The sequence below is a fragment of the Convolutriloba macropyga genome, chromosome 5 (assembly GCF_964194025.1).
Source record: "Convolutriloba macropyga chromosome 5, txConMacr16.3, whole genome shotgun sequence".
NCBI classification, from domain to species: domain Eukaryota; kingdom Metazoa; phylum Xenacoelomorpha; order Acoela; family Convolutidae; genus Convolutriloba; species Convolutriloba macropyga.
Genome location: NC_134472.1, coordinates 51035620 through 51057116, shown reverse-complemented (window position 1 = coordinate 51057116; position 21497 = coordinate 51035620). Strand labels below are relative to the sequence as shown.

The window sequence follows — 21497 nt, the reverse complement described above, 5'->3', positions numbered from 1 at the left end:
TGAACAAAATTAGAATACTGCGGCAAAGATCAGGAACTTGTCTGCGTGTACAGATAAGGATTCACGTCAACAATTTTAGAAAGCTGAACAAATACTAAATGATTTTCAAATAAAGAAATAAAATTAAGGTTAAGTTTATAAAGAGCAAATGGAACTAAATTAAGATTAGGAGCAAAATTTATTGAATAGCACCAAAAATGAAAAACTTAAGCAACATGAAATCTGAAAATGTACAACAAGTCGAGAGCACTGTGGATATGACGGAGAACAAATCAAAAGGATGCCGGAAGATTACTATGTAAAATTGAAAATTTTTGTTTATTTGGCTGAAGTGTTTCAGAAGAATCTGAGCTTTGATGAATAGAGGATGAAGACATCCAAAACTAAAGTTTGAAAAAGAAGAAGTATTAAAAAAGCCCAAATTGCTTTTTCTGGAAAGATTTTCATGTTTTATAGTAAAAAAATGGCAAAAATGAATTTGGCTGTAAAGTTTCAATAATAATGGTAATAATTACAATTGGCATACTTTACTATACTTGTTTTTGTAGATGTGCAACATCTACCAGCAACACCAAACTAGCGTTGAAGAAGGCAGTCCGCCTTCGGAAAACAGGGTGAATTATGTCAAAAAACCTATATGAACATTGAATTCTTAAGATAAAATCGGCTGAATTCAACTAAGTAACAAAGCTCTAGCAATGGACTTTTCATCGGCATTGAGTTTAGTATCTTAAAGTTCGTTCTTTTTTAAATATTTTCATAATAGCACAAGTAATTTTTTAATGAAATATCAGAAACATTGAGAATTTGATGGTCAAATCCGCTGACTACGTTATAAGCACTAGCCAATTGTCAGCACGAATGTAAAATTTTTGAGTCCAGCGTGAACGATTTTGGATCGAGTTTAAGTCGAGCATCAAATTTGGGTCAAGCCAAAGTCTAGTTGAACGATTTGGTCCAGCTAAAGTCTTTTCATGGGCTTTTTGAGTCGAGCACGGTCTTTTCATACCATTTTTTGGTTCGAACATGGTCTTTTCATAAGTCGATGTCTGAACTTGGGAACGCGTTACCTGTCTTGTTGTAAAACTTACAATTATAGAAAGCTGGTCTTTTCCTTTCTGAAGCACTTCCTGGTTGAGCTTTTCTTGCTTTAACTCCTCAGATAACTTGTCGTTTTGTTCAATTTGGACCGTTGAGTTATCTTTGCATGTCTCAATCTCTTTCTCAATTGTACTCATCTTCTCAATCGCTTCAGCCAACTTTTCCTCCAGTTGTTGGCACTTGAGTTTACTGCTTTCGAACTTCTCTTTATACTCCTCCACCAGTTCTTTGTGACTTTCGGCGTTTAACTGAAACCGAATTTTAGCAAGATTAAGGACCCAGGGGCACTACAAAACAAGAAGCGGTAAGAATAAAAAGCATGTTTATTTCAGGATAACCTTAGAGAGTGAGAATTAAACAAACATCAGCGTTACCCAGGATGAGGTCCCCGGCCCAACATGGGTATGGGACAGACGGAGCTTCAAAGTCCAGCTCTAAATGCAAACCCGGGTCGAGATGTCAGCGCCGTTTCAGCGCATCTTTTTGTAAGACATCGCTGAATGTGTTGAAATTATGTAAGACATGCGCTGAATGCGCTGAAACGCGCTGAAATTCCGAGATGGCGCTGAAACTTTAAAATTTCAGCGCACCTTCAGCGCATTTCTTACATAATTTCAGTGCATTTTCAGTGCATTTCTTACAAAGTTTCAGCGCATCTTCACTGCATTTCTTACATTTCAGCATTTTAGTTCTCAATAGCGCAGTGGATTAATTGATAGATGAGACACAATGCTCGGGGTTCGAGCCTCGAAGCGAAAGAAAAAAGCTGAACTTTTTGAAATTTCTGTGGATTTCAGCGCATTTCTTACAATGTTTTAGCACTTTTCAGTGCATATCAGCGCATTATTATGTAAGGTTTTTGCGCTGAAATTTTCGAAAATTGAGCGCATCTCAGCGCATTTCTTACATAATTTTTGGAAATTTTCTCGACCCGAGAAGTCTCCCATGCAATATAATTTGCTCACTTTCTCGCTTAAAATTTGCTTCTTTCAAGCGTATTTTAACGGCGCAAAAGGCAATGCTGGGTCTGCTTTTAGGTAGCCATTATAGGCTAGTTTTTTGCCATGTTATTTTTCGCTAACGTTTTGCTAAGTTTGCATCTATTTCAAAAACTTCTAGTAGAGTTTTCGAATACTTTCCTAGATATGCCGTTCTCCCTCCTCTTGTTGGCAGTGTTCCCATTCCTGCAAATCATTTGTTCAAAGCATACTATTGCTCGTCTACACTCTTGTTTTGGAATATACTATTTCTCGAAAACATTGATCATTTCTTGCAAACATTGAACATTTTCTCGAAAACATCTCATAATTTCACTTGTTCTATAAAAAGTTCTGCCCGTTTTTCGGAATGCAAAAAGTGAGCTCTAAATCCATGGGATGTTTAAAAAATTAAGTTCATCGTTCTACTATTTGCTCTTTCTGTTTTGATCTGTGTAGTTCTTAGCTTTTTCTGGAGTATTAGATCAATAGATTTGGAAAATAACTTTGATTAAACTTTGTTTTTTGCTTGGTGATCTTTTGTTTTGCAATACAATTAGAAAGTATGCACGATCATTGGTTAAAGTCTTGCTTAAAAAATTCAACGGAAGATTTTCAGGTTTTTTGGAACGGAAAAAAGATTTTTTTCACGGACGATTTTGTTTCTGACTGCCAAGTTCAAATAACATTAACTAGAATCTGCTGCTCCTACTCATTAAGGTTTCTGGTTTATTTTCAAACGTTCGGAAGATTTTTTGTTATCTCAACTGCATTTAGTTTGAATCTACATTTTTGCTTAATTCAAGCAGCGCAATTTGTTGATAAGTGAAACTGAGCAATTATTTATTGAAAATAATTGAGAAAATTGACCTACAAATAACTTCATATCTGGAAATACTTGTTGAAACCGAACTGGGCAGTGAAAAGTTTTTCTTGGCATTGACAGAAGAGCAGCCGTTACAATAGGTCCGCTGACCCCAACAGTGGACGCCATAAATAGGAAAAAAATGAATTCAGAACAAAACGCCAGTGAGAAAAAGAAGGTAATTCTATGAAGAAATTGAAATGCCCTCCTAAAATGAACCCTACTTAAAAGGAACCAGCAAAGCAAAAACGAACAGAAACCAAAAAATTTAAGCATAATCAGCAGTGTCTGTACATTATCAGTACAACTTTGGTCAGCACGCATCAAATACGTCAAATACGACAGGAGGCATCAAAACTGAGAGGACGAAGTTAAGGTTAAACGAGGCTTTGTTAATAAAGAAATGAAAAACTCAGATTCTCTCAACAAATCAAACGTTCTCTAACGACAGACTTTTCTCTTTTTTGAGGAAGAAGTACCCAAATAACTGCAGCGTTACAAAAATGTCGATTCGTACCAAACACTTTTGTTGAAGAAATTTTAAACCAATTTAGGGAGTTGAAAATGGATTTGAGCATTCATTGGCTTGCATATATAGGCAGTGACACGCAAACAAAAGTCAACAAACGCGAATCAATCAGTAAATAAAATCGAGGGTAATGACAACAAACACCCAACACCTGATTCAGTTGGCCAATTGTTACAGAACAAAGCACTGGCGGGTGCTGAAGATACAAAAACTGCTTCGAATAAATCATTAGCGAAACGAAGGCGAGATGAAGAGTGATAAAACTTCATTTGGAAATCAAAACAAATTTGTGAATAGACCACACAACCTTGGAATGACAACAACTAGAATTATGAAGGAAATGAAAAATAATGAGGCACGAAGTCAACTAGTGGAAGATGAGTATAAACTAGAACTCAACGTGAAAAGAACAACTATCGAAAAACATGATAATCAAACTCCGTCAAACATCAGACAAATCTCCTTCAACTCGGCTCGAAAGAAAGACATTTCTAGGCTGGAGGCAGTAGAGTTGGATTATTTCTAACGCCAGATAGATCAAGAGCTTGCTTAGGAGCAAACATGAGCTGAGCAAACATATTCTCTTCCCGCAAAATATAATTTCGAGCAAGGGTTAATCAAGCATTGAAGAGAAGGTTACTTCTCCCGATTCTGGTTTACGATACTACAGTAGTAGCAACAACCTACCAAAACCAAACGTGAAAATTTTTGATGGTAGCCTTCTCTATTGGCCGGAGTCGTCTAGTTAGCTCATAGCTACTATGGAGCAACAACTGACACCTGACTAACAGCAGAAAAACCAGCCATTTGAGAACTCTAATTGACCGCTAAGGCAAAGCAACTAATATCCAAAACGAGATATTCTGAACAATTCTATGGTGAGCCTGGAGCTTATGGGAGAGGAAAATGGAGGACCATATGCGGTCCGAAGCCGCGGATTCTTGGCCAGGCAAAACAAATAAATAGTCACGTATCATCAAGCTTGTTCAATTTTGCAGTTATTATTTTTGACTTTGCAAGCGTGCTCAAAGAGTACAGATAACTTTGTGATCTGCAATCGAATTGGCATTGCAATTGACGGTTGATAAACCATCTCAAGATCTTAAAAAACTGGTGGTTCAACTTCTTTGATATGAATAATGGCCAGATCTGATTATATTTGCAAAACGTTTATCTTTAAGGACTTTCGTGCTTGAAGGATTCTGAGTTTCGAGGGACGGCCACAAGTAGATAGCCAAACAACACTAATAGAGAAAAATGGTTCTTAAAAACTTTGAGGTTCATTGCAGTGCACGTTGAAAACTTTTTAAAATGATTCAATAAAAACAATAATGTTTGTCCTCAAACTTTTGGCATTCACATTATTTCAAACTGAAAAGTACGTTCAAAGAAACAGAATGTTTTTTACCATACCATCCGTTAATAAACCCTGACAAGGCAGGTGACATGGTAGTTATGAGGCCTATAAATACAAAGAGGAGTACCTTAACAATGAGCTAAAGCGGGATCTGATCCTTTGCATTGATTGATCGGAACGACGGTCAGATGTCATGAAGGTACACTGAGTATGACCGTCGACATCGAATTGCCATTTTTGGAAGTGTAGGTACTTGATCATTATGATAATATCTTAAGGTTTCTAAAGACGCCATGAACTATTGAGCCTGTTAAAAATGTTTCAAAAATCAGCGCCACCTGTTTGGAACTAACATTTCTTTAGACTGCAAAAAATCGGCTGGCTAACAAGTTGAACGCAGTAATGATTAAAAAATATGCAATTGCTGCAAATTCATATTCTACAGTCAGTCAAAACCGCTTTTTTCACAGCATGTATTTGAACTGAAGAAGTGTATAAGCAACACCGATGAATTTTACGAAACAACTCGCGAGCTTGAAACCAATCAGAAATGCAACGCTAGTTGGGATTTAAGCTAAAGCGGAGGGATATTTATAGCTGCCATTGTAAACAACAAGTGTTTGTGGCCAATTAAGAAGCTAATATACTGAATAAAACCATTTTTTCACATTGGGACATACATCTAAAACTCAGTCGACACTGTGACTATATCAATCAACCTTGACGAACTCAGGAGAATTGAGCAGCTCATTTGGCTGGCCTAGTGACAATGGTTCATAAGGTTTTAGAAGGTTAAAGGCCAGAGCAATTGAACCTAAGTTTAAGTGCCTCATAGGAAATTTACATACACTCCACAGTCTTCATTACACATGTTGAATGAAGTAAAGCTTTCATTCAACGGGAATGATTCAACAACTGTAGAGGATATTGATTTTGTAAGCATACTTAGAGCGAGCATTAGCAATAAAACCAACGGGCAAAACTTGTAGTGAGCGCTGACGAAAGAGAAAAAGCAAAGTCAATCGAAAGCAGAAAAATCGTACAATTATTACCTCGACTCGTTGGGGTAGAGCTTTTTCATGTAAATAGGCAAAATTTTTAACCACCAGATGGCAACAACATTTTATCTAAATTTGCTCTTTTAGAAAAATCACAGTGTTAAGTTTTTCCTACGACACAACAACAACAACAACAATCAACAAGAAAAGAAAACTGGACATTTAAAAATCATTGTCCAGCAAAAAAAAGTGAAAACGGGGCATACGAAATGCTTTATAATTGTTGAAATCTAATTGTGTTACCTGCAGAAAGCGCAGAGCAGAAAACGACAACACCGTTGAGTGCAGATTTACCCTCAGATTGTTTAAAGGCTTCAACGTCCTTAACAAATTTTTGAGTGGATTACTTTCAAATTTTTAACCTGGAAAATGGGCAAAGGAACAAAAAGCAATTTTGTTGTCTGTTGCATGTCTAACAATGACAACGATGCATTTAAAAGATATACCCAGGCTGAACTAGTTTGACCACATATAGTTGTCTCAAGGCAAATATGTGATTTATGTGCTCAGAAAGTCAAACAAAGAACAATAATCAACAAAAACTGGTCATATTTAATTGGAACTGGAAAAAACTTTGAAGAATACATTGAGGCGAAGAATAAAGGATGGATTGAGAGCATCCGATTCAGCAAGGAATCCGATGGAATATCCAACCGTGTGGAGCTCCGCACTATAAAGTAGTTTGGAAACGGTTGGTTAGAAGCTGAAAAAAAATATTGCAGCGATATGGAAGAGATCATTGATGGAAATTCATTCAATTTAGATTTGTATTGTGAAACAGACATTGAGCGCCTTACTATTGACTCTAATCAATTCAGAAATTAATGATGTAGAAGTGTTGACTCACAATCACTTACTGCTAGGCTACATGAAAAAATTTTTACTCTATTTACCATGCGCAGAAGAAAACTCCAATCATCGAAAAAAAAATTTTGAAATGCAAATCACAATTGAGACAATTTTTGTAAACCATATTTGTCCTTTTTGAATTTTCATCCTAGGTGACAACCATAAAGCTGAAAATATCGGTTTCGACTTGTTCAAGACAAGAGACGAGACAACCTTGTTTTAGCGCGAGATACGGAGACCTTATATGAATCATATTGTGTGATTCAACCAGCAAAAGTTTGATCAAGCGACATAGTTTACAAACAAGCAATAGTGATGCTCGCCCCGTAATATCAAACGGAAACAATGTTTTCACGATGGAAAACTGGGCAAACGAGTTCGCTTGACGGCGATTTTAGCAGTAGAAAAGCGTGACAAACGAAAAGCAACTTTTATTGCCACATCTTACCGGAAAAAAAAGTGGTTTGGACACCTCTGTAAATTTCGTTGTTTCTGTTACTACGTGATCATCAAAACATGGGCCAAACTCAAACAACGACTCAGTAATGTAACCAATATTTAATTTCAGAAAACTATAACTATCTTCCATTAGATTCGTAGCAATTTTTTTCAGACGAACATATTTGTTGATATAGATCATTCGTCGAAACTTCTGAAACTTAAAAATTTTCAAACATCAACTATTAACTGAAAAGAATGACACGTTACGTGTAGCAGCATAAAATGAGGCCAAAAGACTGCTAAAATTAAATGGAATTCGTTGATTTTGCATAATTAAATTGAAGTGCAATGCGTACTTAAAAGCAATCCTTTGTGTGGAGAGTTTTTTTCATAAGTTTCGCTTTTGTAAATCAATTTAATAATTGTACAACGTAAATTAATCAATCTTTCCTTCTGTGGAAAGAAGTTCCAAAGCAGGAGAAGTTTGTTAAAAAATCAGAGTGAAGTTCTCTTACCAGTTTTAACAAAATCTCATCGAAGTCTGCCGTATTTTCAGAACTGCTGTTATTGCAGTCATTTGAGAAACGAAATTGTTCCACTAAATTAAATCACAAACTTCAAATCTGTGTGAATTTTTCTCCGCTGTTTTTCGAATATCATAAAAAAAAACTTTTTTTCCCGTTGTAATGCGTATAATAAGGTGTGCACTACCAATTTTGCTCAAATTTGAACATTTTGTGCAGTTAATAAAGATTAAAATTTTTGTTCATGCTTTAAGATTGGGTATAGTAAAAGGAAGCTGCACCAACGCATTTAACACCGTTTTGTTTATTCTTCCATCAGACAGGAGGTCTGCAAAACGTAATTTCTCAAGAGCATCGTGGTCAAAGAGATATCTTAAAAAGAATTAATTTCACGTTTAATTGTTTATTTGAGAACTTTTGGTTTTTGCTGAGTCCAAACAAAAAATTTTTTAACAATGAATTAGAACAATAATTATTGGAATTCATTGAGCATCAAGTAAGTCAACGGTTATATACGGTATAGCGCATAAAAGGATTCCCAAAAGTTAACTGCCAAAAAGCAATCTACGGAAAATTTTGACGTTTGAGCTTTTCTTAGAGGGAGTTCGTTCTTACGAATTCTTCAAGTCCATTCAAGTTGCGTTTGAGCATTTTTTAATGTATACATTGTCTGAAACAGCAAGAAATTATTTTAATTTTTTTAGAAATTACGTTAAGAGCTTTCCTGTTCCTGTTAGCGAGCAATTGGTGTTCCTGAATTCAACGAATTGACCGCAAAATTTTGCATCAAAAATGAGCTGAACTGTTTAACAAGTCAATGCTAATTACCGCTTATCTTAAAGTTTTGTTCAAAATTTCTGGCGGCCCTGGTGACACTATTTGATATTACTTTTATGTTTTATTACATAATAAAATTTCATTTCAATGATAGGTCGAGAACTTAAACAGTTAGTTGCTGAGAAACATCGTTACTTCAATGACTTAAAAGTGACACAAAGTGCTGAATCATTTGTGTCTTTCAAAAAGTATCGCAAAGTATCACTGAAATTGATGAAAATGGTAAAAAAACGAAAGACAAAAAATCAATATGCAACACTTTTAACAGTTTTCAGCGGAATGGGCATCTACAGAGGGCAGATTGTTCCATTGAACGTCGAAAAGTAGAGCAGAAATTTCAAGAGTTTAACTTTAGAACTTTTTTTTGAGAAAAATCTATAAAGCTATTGACAATCTAGACAACAAAGACCCCAGGGCAGGGATACATTAATGCTGGGGCATTGAAATTTGGAAAATATTCTATTGGGACACATTTTCAGATTATATGTAACGATTGTATTCGAGAGAAACTTTTCCCAACAATTCTTAAGGATACACACATCACACCAATTTTCAATAAAGGAGATGTTTCTGTATTAACTACTTATCGTCCAATTTCCGTAACACCAACTTTCGCAAAAGTTTTTGAGAGACTTTTACTTAATCAGTTTGTAGAATATCTTGAAAAGTTTGCGCTTCTGAACAAAAAACAATTTGGTTTCCCAATCGGAAAGTCGTCTACTGATTGAAAAGACAATGTGAAATATGGAGGATAACAACGACACAGGTGCTGTGTTCTTAGATCTTGCAAAAGCTTTCAATACAATTTCACTTGAGATCTTTCTCAAGAAAGCTGAAATATTCAATCTCTCTCAATCAACAACTTTACTTTTCAAATCGAGCACAATGTTTAAAACTGGGTACTGATTTATCAGTTAAAATAACTATTAATCATGGTGTTCCACAAGGAACTGTGTTAGGACTTCTTGTTTTTCTGTTGCATGTCAACGATTTTTCTGAATTACAGGAAGGTGAAAATGATGTTGTTCAATTTGCGGCTGACACTCGGATTATATGCAAATTTGAGCGTAATGAAAAGATTCCACAAAAAATTGAAAAAATACTAAAAGAAACAGACAACTCTCTGACAGAGAATCAACTCATTTTGAATGCTGATAAAACAATTCACCAACTTACAATGAAATGAGATGTTGTTCTTTACAACTCATACTAATTCTTATCCAGAGTTTTCTTTTAAAGGCGATGTTATCAAATCAGCCCATGCTTGTCGTTATCTGAGAGTACAATTTGATTCAAACCTAACCTTTGAAAATCACCTGAACTCAATTTTAAGCAAAATGGCAAATTCAATCCGGTCTTTGTATCTTTTAAGAAATCAAATTCCTTTGAGAGTAAGAATTGATGTTTTCCAGTAAGTTTTATTCTCTCGTCGTTTTTTCAGTGGGGTATTCCTTCAAACTCTTACCGCAAAAAGCATAAACCGCATAAAAAGGCCAATTAACTGGCAAATAAAAGTTTGTTATTTTCTTTATAAATTTGACCACTTATTGACCTTCTCATTAAGGATCGTATCCTGCCAGCCGAATTGTTTATCTCAAAACTTAGCCTAATGAAGCTACAAACAGATATAAGACACCGGGAGTCATCCGAAAATTTTTACTAGTTGCCATAACGCTAGACAGAACAGGAGAGGAAATCAAATTATTATAAAAAGAAATCGAAAACGAATTGGAGTAACAAATCTCTTATCTAGAAAAGCGTTCAAAAATGGAACAAATTGCCCTCCTCAATAAGAATTTTTAATAGTAAAACTTGCTTTAAAAATGATTTAACCGAATTTTTGCTAGATCACCACAAGAAATTACCCGTTAATAGACAAATAGAAGCCTTCAAATCCTATTTTTACCTATGAGAACGAACAGCCACAATTTGAAGATTATTATGTTAATAACAATGCTGTTTAATTTGTTTGATATTTTAAAGCATGTAGATATCTAACCTTAAGGTTGTATTCTGAGTAGTTTACATGTTTCAAAAAAATAGTTAACTCAACAGCGATCGAATAATACTCGTTGGATAATAATATCTTTCTTAATATACATTTAATTTTGACCTCGTTGACTCCTAAGCGAAATTTGGTTTTGCATGACCTTCTTTTCATTTTCATTATTGCAGATTAATGTTGTGGACATTTTGTCAAGCAAAAATCGATTTCACCTATGATGAAGTAGAACAATTAACCAAATACAAACATTTCAGTAAAAAAAAAGTGAGGTTACGAATTCGGCATATAAAAATTGCTCTCTCATTTTAATTTCCAATAGAGACAACCATTTTTCATTTTCCCATTGAAACTTAATACACTCCTTTTTGTACAATAATAAGAATCTGAGAAACATGTGAATGAAGTTCAAAATTTATCATCATCCTCATCCAATCAGCTTGACTGTTTTTTTAATCAAGTGGAAACGCAAAATGCACTGTTTTTTGCAAAAAAAAACTTTGAACAGAAGTACTCATTTTAATATTTAGATTATTATTCGATATTCGTAAGCAAATGGGCTGATTTAGATGTTAACGCATACGTTCCTAATTAACCGTTTAAACAATTTTGTAAAAGCAAGATTTTTAGGGTCATACAAGTAAGCAAGGTCCCCAAATGAAATTTGAGATCTCCAATTACAAATTTTCACGACACAGTGATTGAAGTCCTGAAGTTCAGTTTATCAATTATAGCAGAAATCTATCATGATTTTTATCAAAAATGATTTAATGACATTCTGCTCAAACTTCTGTTTGCTTCGTTGTTAGCAGTAGTTCAGACGACAACCCGAAAAAAATTAAACCTGTTGCAAAATTTCAATTGTTGGACGAACTGGTGATATTTGAACCAATCAGATATGTCGCCCAATCAAATTTAAGCTGTCGGCTATACTTCTTGTTTTTTTATATAGGCTAAACCCATTGACGACCAATTTTCCTATGACATCCTTCCTTTTATACCTTGGCCTGCAGTTCGGCTTCCTTCATCTGCGAAATTCGTGCCTGGGAATTGTCCTCCCTTTCCTCAAATCTCCTTTTGTCCTCTCTCAAAGCATGCAATTCTTCATTCAGTCGACTGGCTTCCTGTACAGCTGCTTCTAGTTCCGTTTTTCTGTTCCCACTCTACGACAATTAACAAGAAAGGATTCAAATACAGCTGAAAAAACTATCGATTTCGAGGGCGATAATACTCCTTACGCTTGTGGAAAAGCATGATATAACAATCGTTCCTCACTATATACACAAAAGTTCATACTTTAAGCCTAACTGATACCAAATATACAGCATTATATTTCGGTATCATCATGAGGATCATGAATGTAACATTATTTAAAAATTTTGGTAAAGCTTATTAAGTCCAGATAACTTAAAACACACAAAAGAAGTATTATTCTGCACTGTATAAATAAATGTTTTCGTTTCCATTAATTCGCAAACTGAAGCAACTGATAAGCAACCAATCCTTAGGTTCTGATTAGATGCTAAATTTGAGCTTCTCTTACGTCTAACAAAAAATAGATTAACGACGTAGCAAATATAGATTTAGATTCTGAAAATAATTTTTAACTGCCACCACTGAGTTGAGATAACTGCATGTAAACAACGCTGCTCTTCAAACTTGTTATACTCATACACAATGAGTATAGTCAATTGAATTGCAAATGGCCTCGCACAAGCTGAGATAGGCACTTGCGCCGCGAATGGCAGGTTTAGTTGTTACTTTCAACTAGATACTTTCTAGATTGGGCAATCGCGTTGTGATTGACTCTAACTGAACTAATAAGCTCAAATGAGAAGCGTTTGCAAGAATTAAATTAGACTGAGCGTTAGCGCTGCAAATTGGAGAATGAAAGTTAATGATGATACAAATTATGAAAGAAAGTTTGTTCAGGTTTTAATCATACATAAAGGAAGCAAAGTTTGATTTGTTTACAACGTGAATGAATATATATCCGGTACAGACGGAATGAACAGACTAACTGCTAAAAATGGGAGGAAGTATATAGCAACTGAACTTAAATAGCATTCGCCCTTCAAATGGAACTTACAACAATGAATTAATTTAAAATACGGATATGGATACATGAAGGGTATCCATTGCCGTATAACATTTGCCGCTCTTGGAGAACAATAAATTACTAATTAAAATCAGAAAATTAATAAATTTTGACCGGTTACTAAGTAATAAAATATTAAATAATAGGTAAAATAAAAGTTTATTAAAGTTTGCTTTATCTAAGTTCATTCGCTATCGCTATTTTCAGCATTTTCAGCCTGGAGAACTGTCATCTCCCTCGGTTGGTCTTGCGAATACTCAGCTCCTTCATTTGACTCTCCCAAAACTCCAGTATCCTGATAATCAGTGTAGCCTTCTGTGCTACGAACTTTTTCGACAATTGTTTGCGATTTTTGGGACTTCTTCTTCAATGTCCTCTTGCTTTTCCGAATAGAAGACGTGTCGGAATCCGATGTATCACTGACCGTGAGTTGGCGTTTTGAAGTTTTCCGCAAGATGGGTGTAGGCTGTTTTTGTACTGATGAGGCTATTTGTGCCCCGGATGGTCCTGCTGTATCGGACGATGCCACTTGCGGCGCGATTGGACTGAAATTTAGTATTTGTGTGAGATCGGGTCGATTTTTGAATGCCTCGTCGTATTTCGGGTTTCTTTTTGGTACTCTCATCTTCAATGATCTTGCAATATTACTAGCTGTAGATATGCAAGATCGTCCCGAAGAAACGACACTCACATCATCTGTTTGTTTCCTATTGCGCTTTATCTTTTTCTCGCCAGTATTTTTTCGAAAAAGATCTCGTTTGTGTTGCTGATTGTTTTGTTCGAGAGTTTTTTCGTTTTTCTTCTTTGGGCGTCGTTCTATGTATTGTGCTAGCTCCGTTTCACGTTCAGCCCGCGTCCCAAATTTGGCGATGTCAGAGTTCCTAACCCGTACTTCTTGTTTGTAAGGTTCTTTGCCACTCGTCGTAGGACTTATTTTGCACACTGTGCTGCCAGGTGCTAATACCTCATAGAGGCCATCCAAGATCTTCTTTTGGCGTTGGTTCTCGTGTATCTTGCGGGCCAACTTCACCTGCACGCTACGTTCTGAGCAGGGAATTGCGCGGTAAACGACATCTGTCTTTATGAAACGATCTTCACCGTCGTTTCGTTTCTCTTTTTCTGTTCTAGCGCGGGCACTTGCGGCGCAAATGACTCGCTCAATTTCCGTGTCAGAACAAAGAGCTGTATCCGCCCACTGTTATTGTGTAAGGTAGGAGCGGCCCGGGATTGTGTCTTCGTCTAAATAATATTTAATTATTGCATTATAGTTGAGATTTTTGCTATCAGATTTAGTTGTAATATTTGATATAGTTGTGTTACATTTTCTACCGAAGTGTGCCTAAAATGGTGTGATTGTTATTGTTTTTTGTTTTGATATTCTTAGTTGTTGTATTATTGCTTTCAGTGAATTTTCTAAGTTAAATTTTTTATTTAATTGTGATTTCATGCAAGATAATTGTCGTTTAATTGTTTGAATGATACGTTCTACTAATCCGATTGCTCTATGGTCATTTGCTGGTGCAAATCTAGATGTAATATTATTTTCTGTACAAAATGTCTCAAACTTTTTTCCTGTAAAACATCTAGCTTGATCTAATCTAATAGTTCTAGGTACTCCGTGTTGATATATATAATTATTTAAGAATTTGATTACATTTGGACCTGATGCATTATTTACTATTTCTGTTGTGGGGTATTTAGAATATCTATCTATACTTGTAAAAAAATATTGTTCTGTGCCTTTCTCATTTAAAATTGGACCACCAAAATCTAATTGTATTTCGTCATTTGGTTCACTACATTTAGGTAGAGGTGTCCATTTGCGGTGCGGAATCACTGATTTGAGGTTCTTACCAATTTCCGTGCAAGCTTTGCACTCACTGGCCTTTGCCAGTATGTCTCTGTGGTTGTAGGGCCACCAGATATTTTGGGCTAAAGAGAGCATAGCGAAACTTCCTGGATGTGTGGAATGAATATCTTCCAACACCGCATCCTTAATTGATTTTGGAATTGCAATTCTCTCATCTAAGCAGACACACCCGTGTTTCACGCTTAGATCTCTCCAATATGAGAAGAGATAAGGACTGATCTCTTGCAATCGTTCCGCATCATTTCTAATCACACAGTCCCTCTTTTCTTTCAGTATCGCGTCCTTTCCAGTCGGTATTGCCAGAAACTTCTTACTGAACACTTTATTGAGTGTCTCAGTAAACATTATGTTTTCGGCCTCGTCTATCATACTACCAGTTGGGGTTTCTGTATGAGTTGTTGCATTGGATTCGGGTGTTGAAGGTGTCGTGTCGGAGAAAGTTACTCTCGCCTTAGTAGGGGTCGATGTAGGGCCACCAGATATTTTGGGCTAAAGAGAGCATAGCGAAACTTCCTGGATGTGTGGAATGAATATCTTCCAACACCGCATCCTTAATTGATTTTGGAATTGCAATTCTCTCATCTAAGCAGACACACCCGTGTTTCACGCTTAGATCTCTCCAATATGAGAAGAGATAAGGACTGATCTCTTGCAATCGTTCCGCATCATTTCTAATCACACAGTCCCTCTTTTTTTTCAGTATCGCGTCCTTTCCAGTCAGTATTGCCAGAAACTTCTTACTGAACACTTTATTGAGTGTCTCAGTAAACATTATGTCTTCGGCCTTGTCTATCATACTACCAGTTGGGGTTTCTGTATGAGTTGTTGCATTGGATTCGGGTGTTGAAGTTGTCGTGTCGGAGAAAGTTACTCTCGCCTTAGTAGGGGTCGATTTAGAGCGGGTTGCTTTGGCCTTTGACATCGTTTTGATACTATTTATTGAATTATTTGATATGGGAGGTTTATTGTGTTGATTCACAAAGTAGTGTTTCGTAGGCGTAATTTGGGCAAAAAGCGAGTGATTTTTGTGTAAGTGGTATTTATACTTGGGGATTTATGTTTTCGCGCTTAATTTAGTGTTATCAGGTGTATTACTTGACTTATTACCATTAATGGGCTGCATTGGAGATAATTGTTCAGATTGTTCACATTCTTTACTGTCTAATATTTGCACCTCTTTTGCAGCGAATTTGTTAATGGAATGTGAATTATTTACTATACGGTGATTTGGTACAGATTGTAATTTTGTAATTTTAGGTGGCATTTGCGACGCAAATGGATGTACAGAATACGGATTAATTTTAGAATTAGCATGTGGTAATTGCGGTACGAATGGAGTTTTCAATGGTGAAACAGTTGATTGTGATAAAAATGCTTTCTTGCAATTAAGTGAATTATCACTTTGTGATATGGTTAATCGCGATGCGAATGGTCGTGTTACTTTTAGTGAAGGCAAATTTGACTTTAAAATGTTTTTAAATTTTTTAGTTGCTGTTTGTCTATTTATAATTAGGTGTTTCATTGAATCATGGATTTTTGAAATTGTTGCTACAACAAAATGTTCGTCGTATGTAGATATCTTTTTAGCTCTGGCGAACGGGTTTCTGGAAATGTAGTCAACGAGTCCCATCTTTGCACCTGGCATATGCTCAATTGTGAAATTGTACGGTAGCAACCTATCTATCCATCGAGACAGTGGACTATTGTATGACTTGTTTGATCGGTGTTCTTTAAGTATGGACAATAGAGCTCTATGATCTGTCACTACCGTAAAGTTTTTTCCGTATAAGTAGTATTTAAAATAATCAATTGACCAAACTATCCCCAATAGTTCCAATTCATTGACTCTGTAGCGTTCTTCCGTTGAGTTTAGAAATCGTGACGCGAATGCTATTGGTTTCCAAACATCCGGTGTATTTTGTTCTAATGCTGCCCCCAATCCTGAACGAGAGGCATCACATTTTACGCGAACGTCCAATTTAGCGTTATAATGGCTATTTTCTGTACTATTTGCTATTTTTTCTTTAATCTGATTAAAATGTTTAGTGTGTTCATCTGTCCAGGTGAACTTTACTGATTTCTTTAAAAGTGGTCTAAGTGGATGACATACTTGTGCTAGGTGTGGTATAAATTTGCCAACGTAATGTACTGACCCTAGAAATGATCTAAGACGTTTTAATTTTGTTGGTGGTGGTATTGTTAGAATTGCAGCTGTTTTGCTTTCTAAAGGTGATATTCCAGTCTGTGTAAATTTGTGACCGAGCCATTCTATTTCTGATTTAGCAAAGTGACATTTCTGGAGGTTAATTCTCAAGTTATCATCATCTAATTTCTTTAGACATTTATGAACGTAGGCTAAATGGTCTGCTTCAGTGCCGGTACTAACGATTATGATATCGTCCAAGAAACAATATGTGTTTTGCAAGCCTATGAGTGTGTAATCCATAGCTTTTTGAAATTCTGCCGGCATATCTGTAAGTCCATAAAAACCAGTTTTGAATCTATATGTACCGGTAGGTTCTCCACATATGATGTTAAAATTACAGTGTTTTGCTGTGTCGTGATGTAATTTTAGTTGACTATATGCATACTTTAGATCTAATTTGGTGAAATATGCTTGTTGACCGTTTTGTGTATCTGTAAGGTGTTGTGAGATGGTGTCGATTAACATTTCAATATTAGGCATTTGGTATTTATTTTTATGTATTGCTTTATTTAGTACTTTAGAATCTAAGTCTAATTTTATCGACTGATCTTTCTTCACTGTGATTACAATCGGGGAGATGAAATGTTCGTCAGAGCAACTAGATAGTTTTTCGATATGACCTTCAGTCTGTAATCTTTCTAATTCATCTGACACTCTAAGTTGAAGATTTATCGGAACACGTCGACCTTTTTGATGCTTTGCTGTGAACTTTTGATGAAACTTTGATTTCGCTACATGTGTTTTAGATAAGCCAATTCTTGATACTAGATGTGGAAATTGCGTCGCGATTAACTCTTTAATTTTACATGTAGAATTATTGATGTTATAAACACATTTACCAGTTTCTGGTTGTTGTTGAACAACTGCAAGTCCCAATGTAGTGAACAGATCTCTTCCAATGATATTTTTGTGCCCATCATCTACCACAGTCAACATTGCTGATTTGTCTTGCAATTGATTGTAGATTACTGTGGTTTCCAAGTGCCCAATGACTTTAATCGGCTCATTTGAAAAAGTTTTTGAATTCCTTCTGTCTGTTGAATCTGTCCATTTGGCTGATTTTGTAGATCGGATGATTTTATTCGCTAAACTTTTTGTGATGATACTGACAGCACTTCCAGAGTCAATCATAGCAGATATTTTTATTTCCCCCATTTGCACTTCCACGTTCAATGGTTCCAATTGATGAACTGAATCCGAAGAAATCGCCGCCACATAGTCATCTGAATCACTATCGTAGTTTGAATCGTACACCTGTTCGTACAATTGTTGATAGCTCGTTATATAGTTGACGGATTCTTCGTCATCACTTTTTTCCGGCGACTGATCAATTTGGTTTACATTTGATTTTTGGGTTTTCTGAATTGGATTCTGTGACGTTTTTGGTTTGCGACATTTTCTGGCGAAATGACCCGTAATACCGCAGTTATTGCATTTCTTACCATTCGCGGGACAAATCTGCTTATGGTTGTGGCTCCAACGAAGACCACAATCCTTACAAACACTCGTATATTAATAATTTTGAGGGACAGTTGGGTAGCGTGTGAATTCTTGTTTTGTTGAAGGTCCATTCGCGTTGCGATTGCGTACTGAGTTATTATTGATGAAATTCACAGAAGTATTACCTGACATCAAGTTTTGGTTAATTTTCTGCTGATTCTGCGCTCCCCTTTCCATTTGTATGGCTATCTCCAATGCTTTTGGTGGTTCTACTGTTTCCTTCAACAACTCTTTCTGAGTCTCGTGATCAAGCATATTTAATATGAATGCATCACGAATTAGTGTAGTTTCTTCACTACCAAGATTGCAATTCTCCGCCAATTCTATGAGATGGCCGTAGAAACTTTCTACCGACTCTCCTTTTTGCTGCTTACACGAGTAGAAAACGAAGCGATCGTAAGTTATATTACGAACATTTGTGAATGAGTCCTCCATTGCCCGCCACAAATCTATAAAAGGTTGTTTCTCGATCTGAAAATGAGGGTATTTGCTCTTGAAGATCCGTCGTCCCTCTGTACCAATGCTCAGATATAGCAACGATATTGTCTTTTGTTCACAAATTCCCCACGGTTTGTCTCCACAGAGGATCCCGATTTCTTCAACCTTTTTGTAACGATTTTGCCAGTTTACTTTCAATTGCTGGTTTCGAACTTTACGATCTCTTTCCGTTGCCTGTGTGTGGTTTTCCACCGTTTCTTCGTAGGTAGGTTCAGGCGGATAAGTCACTGTTGTTGGGGGATCATTCAACAGGGTGTCCAATTGTATCCCTTCCTTAGCAAGTAGAGCCAATTTCTATTGCTGCGTCCATTTGATCCACGTCAGAGGAGGTGTTGCTGTCGGTTTCTCCCAAAATGCTTCTATATGAAGTGGTGTTTTCTTTGAGTCCGCTGCTGACTGCGCCATGTTATACTCATACACAATGAGTATAGTCAATTGAATTGCAAATGGCCTCGCACAAGCTGAGATAGGCACTTGCGCCGCGAATGGCAGGTTTAGTTGTTACTTTCAACTAGATACTTTCTAGATTGGGCAATCGCGGTGTGATTGACTCTAACTGAACTAATAAGCTCAAATGAGAAGCGTTTGCAAGAATTAAATTAGACTGAGCGTTAGCACTGCAAATTGGAGAATGAAAGTTAATGATGATACAAATTATGAAAGAAAGTTTGTTCAGGTTTTAATCATACATAAAGGAAGCAAAGAAAGTTTGATTTGTTTACAACGTGAATGAATATATATCCGGTACAGACGGAATGAACAGACTAACTGCTAAAAATGGGAGGAAGTATATAGCAACTGAACTTAAATAGCATTCGCCCTTCAAATGGAACTCACAACAATGAATTAATTTAAAATACGGATATGGATACATGAAGGGTATCCATTGCCGTATGACAAAACTGTTTGACATTATAAAAGTGAGCTTTGGAGCTAAAAACCTTTATAAAGCTAACAACTGTTAGACGGGAACGTTTCGATTTGAATTTATTTCACATTCTGTTTATTCGTAATGCAGTATTATAACACTGTGCCTCTTCGACGCGACTGCTTCAGCCTCTTCTAGTTAAATATTGAATGCTCCCTCTGGATGTAGTCAGAGTGTTCTTAAAAATATATATTTTTACTTAGAATTCTAAACAAACTGATGTCACACTCTATGAAAATTCCAAATGAAATAAAAAGCCTTCTGGCATGGTTTCAGGCGCTAGGGAGTCTTTTTCCCTGAATCTCTTTGATTACATACATTATTTGCTCAGGCAAAATCACCAGCCTCTTCTTGCTATTGTTGAGCTTTTCGACTTGTGTTACATGAAGGAATTGGAATCTCTTCTGACAGGACAGACCCGTTAGATCATTACAAAGTCTTTTCATTCTCAGAATCAAACTTTTTGCTTATGATGAAAAGTGCAACCTGATAAATTGTGCCAAAGTTTTGTCTCACCCGGGTCGAGGTTTTGGGGTAATTTTTTGTAAGAAATGCGGTGAATGCGGTGAATTTTTGTAAGAATTGCGGTGATTGCGGTGACTGCGGTGAAAATAAATATTTCACCGCATTTCACCGCATTTCTTACAAAAATTCACCGCAAAATTCACCGCATTTCTTACGAAAATTCACCGCATCGACTTTTGTGGCAAAATAATGTAAGAAATGCGGTGAAAGCGGTGAAAAAAAATAATTCAGCACATTTCACCGCATTTCTTACAAAAATTCACCGCAAAATTCACCGCATTTCTTGCAAAAATTCACTGCATAGGATTTCCAAAGCCTACTCAATCTGATTTAAATTCACAAGAAATTTCAAAGATGTAAGTGAAAGTTGGACCAGTGGACTAAGCAGTGGAAGGCATGCAGGAGGTCAGATGTTCGAACCCCTGTGGGGACGATTCTATTTTGTAAGAACACTGAGAACGCGGTGAAAATAAATAATTCACCACGATCCGCCGCATTCACCGCAAGAAGATGTAAGAAATACGAGGTGAAAATTATTATTTTTTACCGCATATCACCGCATTTCTTACGAAAAATCACAGCCAAATCTCGACCCGGGCAGCTTGCAGTATAGTTAACTTGCCCCAGTCAAATAAACAAGCACTTAGGCTGTATTGATTCTATTTTTCCATAATACTAAAATGTATGTAAAAATTGTATCAGAGCTTCTAAAGTCTTGTTACAAAACATGTCATCGACAATCAAAACTTAAAAAAATCTGTTCTCAAGGTTCAAGTGCTCACACAATTCGATTGCCTTGACTTGAAACACTTGACAAAAATTGTAAATATATATATATACACACACATATATACATAAATATATATATATTTATATATATATATATATATATATATATGCATATATATATATATATATATATATATATATATATATATATATATTTATATATATGTATATAAATGTATATGCATATATATATATATATATATATATATATATATATATATATATGCATACATATTTATATACATATATATATATATATATATATATATATATATATAAATATATGCATGTATATATATATAAATATATATATATATATATATATATATATATATTTATATATAAAATATATATAAATATGTTTTTATATATATGTATATATAAATATATATATATATATATATATATATATATAAATATGTATATATATATATATATATATTTATATATATATATATATATATATATATATATATGTATTTATATATATATATATATATATATATATATATATATATATACATATAATATATATATATATAT

At 35.4% G+C, this 21497-nt stretch overlaps 2 protein-coding genes across 2 annotated transcripts in view; one reads left to right on the top strand and one right to left on the bottom strand.

The window, feature by feature from the left end:
- LOC142339444 (uncharacterized) overlaps positions 1-21497 on the top strand; it is a 512010-nt gene that overhangs the window by 332748 nt on the left and 157765 nt on the right. The gene's annotated exons all lie outside the window — the stretch shown is intronic.
- The window catches only part of LOC142340075 (uncharacterized), a 43265-nt gene that overhangs the window by 6854 nt on the left and 14914 nt on the right, over positions 1-21497 (bottom strand). Inside the window, exons 4-5 of the mRNA XM_075390487.1 lie at positions 11542-11703; positions 1092-1349 (exon numbers count right to left, since the gene is read on the bottom strand). Coding sequence (XP_075246602.1) covers positions 1092-1349; positions 11542-11703 — 420 coding nt within the window. The remainder of the gene's footprint in view (positions 1-1091; positions 1350-11541; positions 11704-21497) is intronic.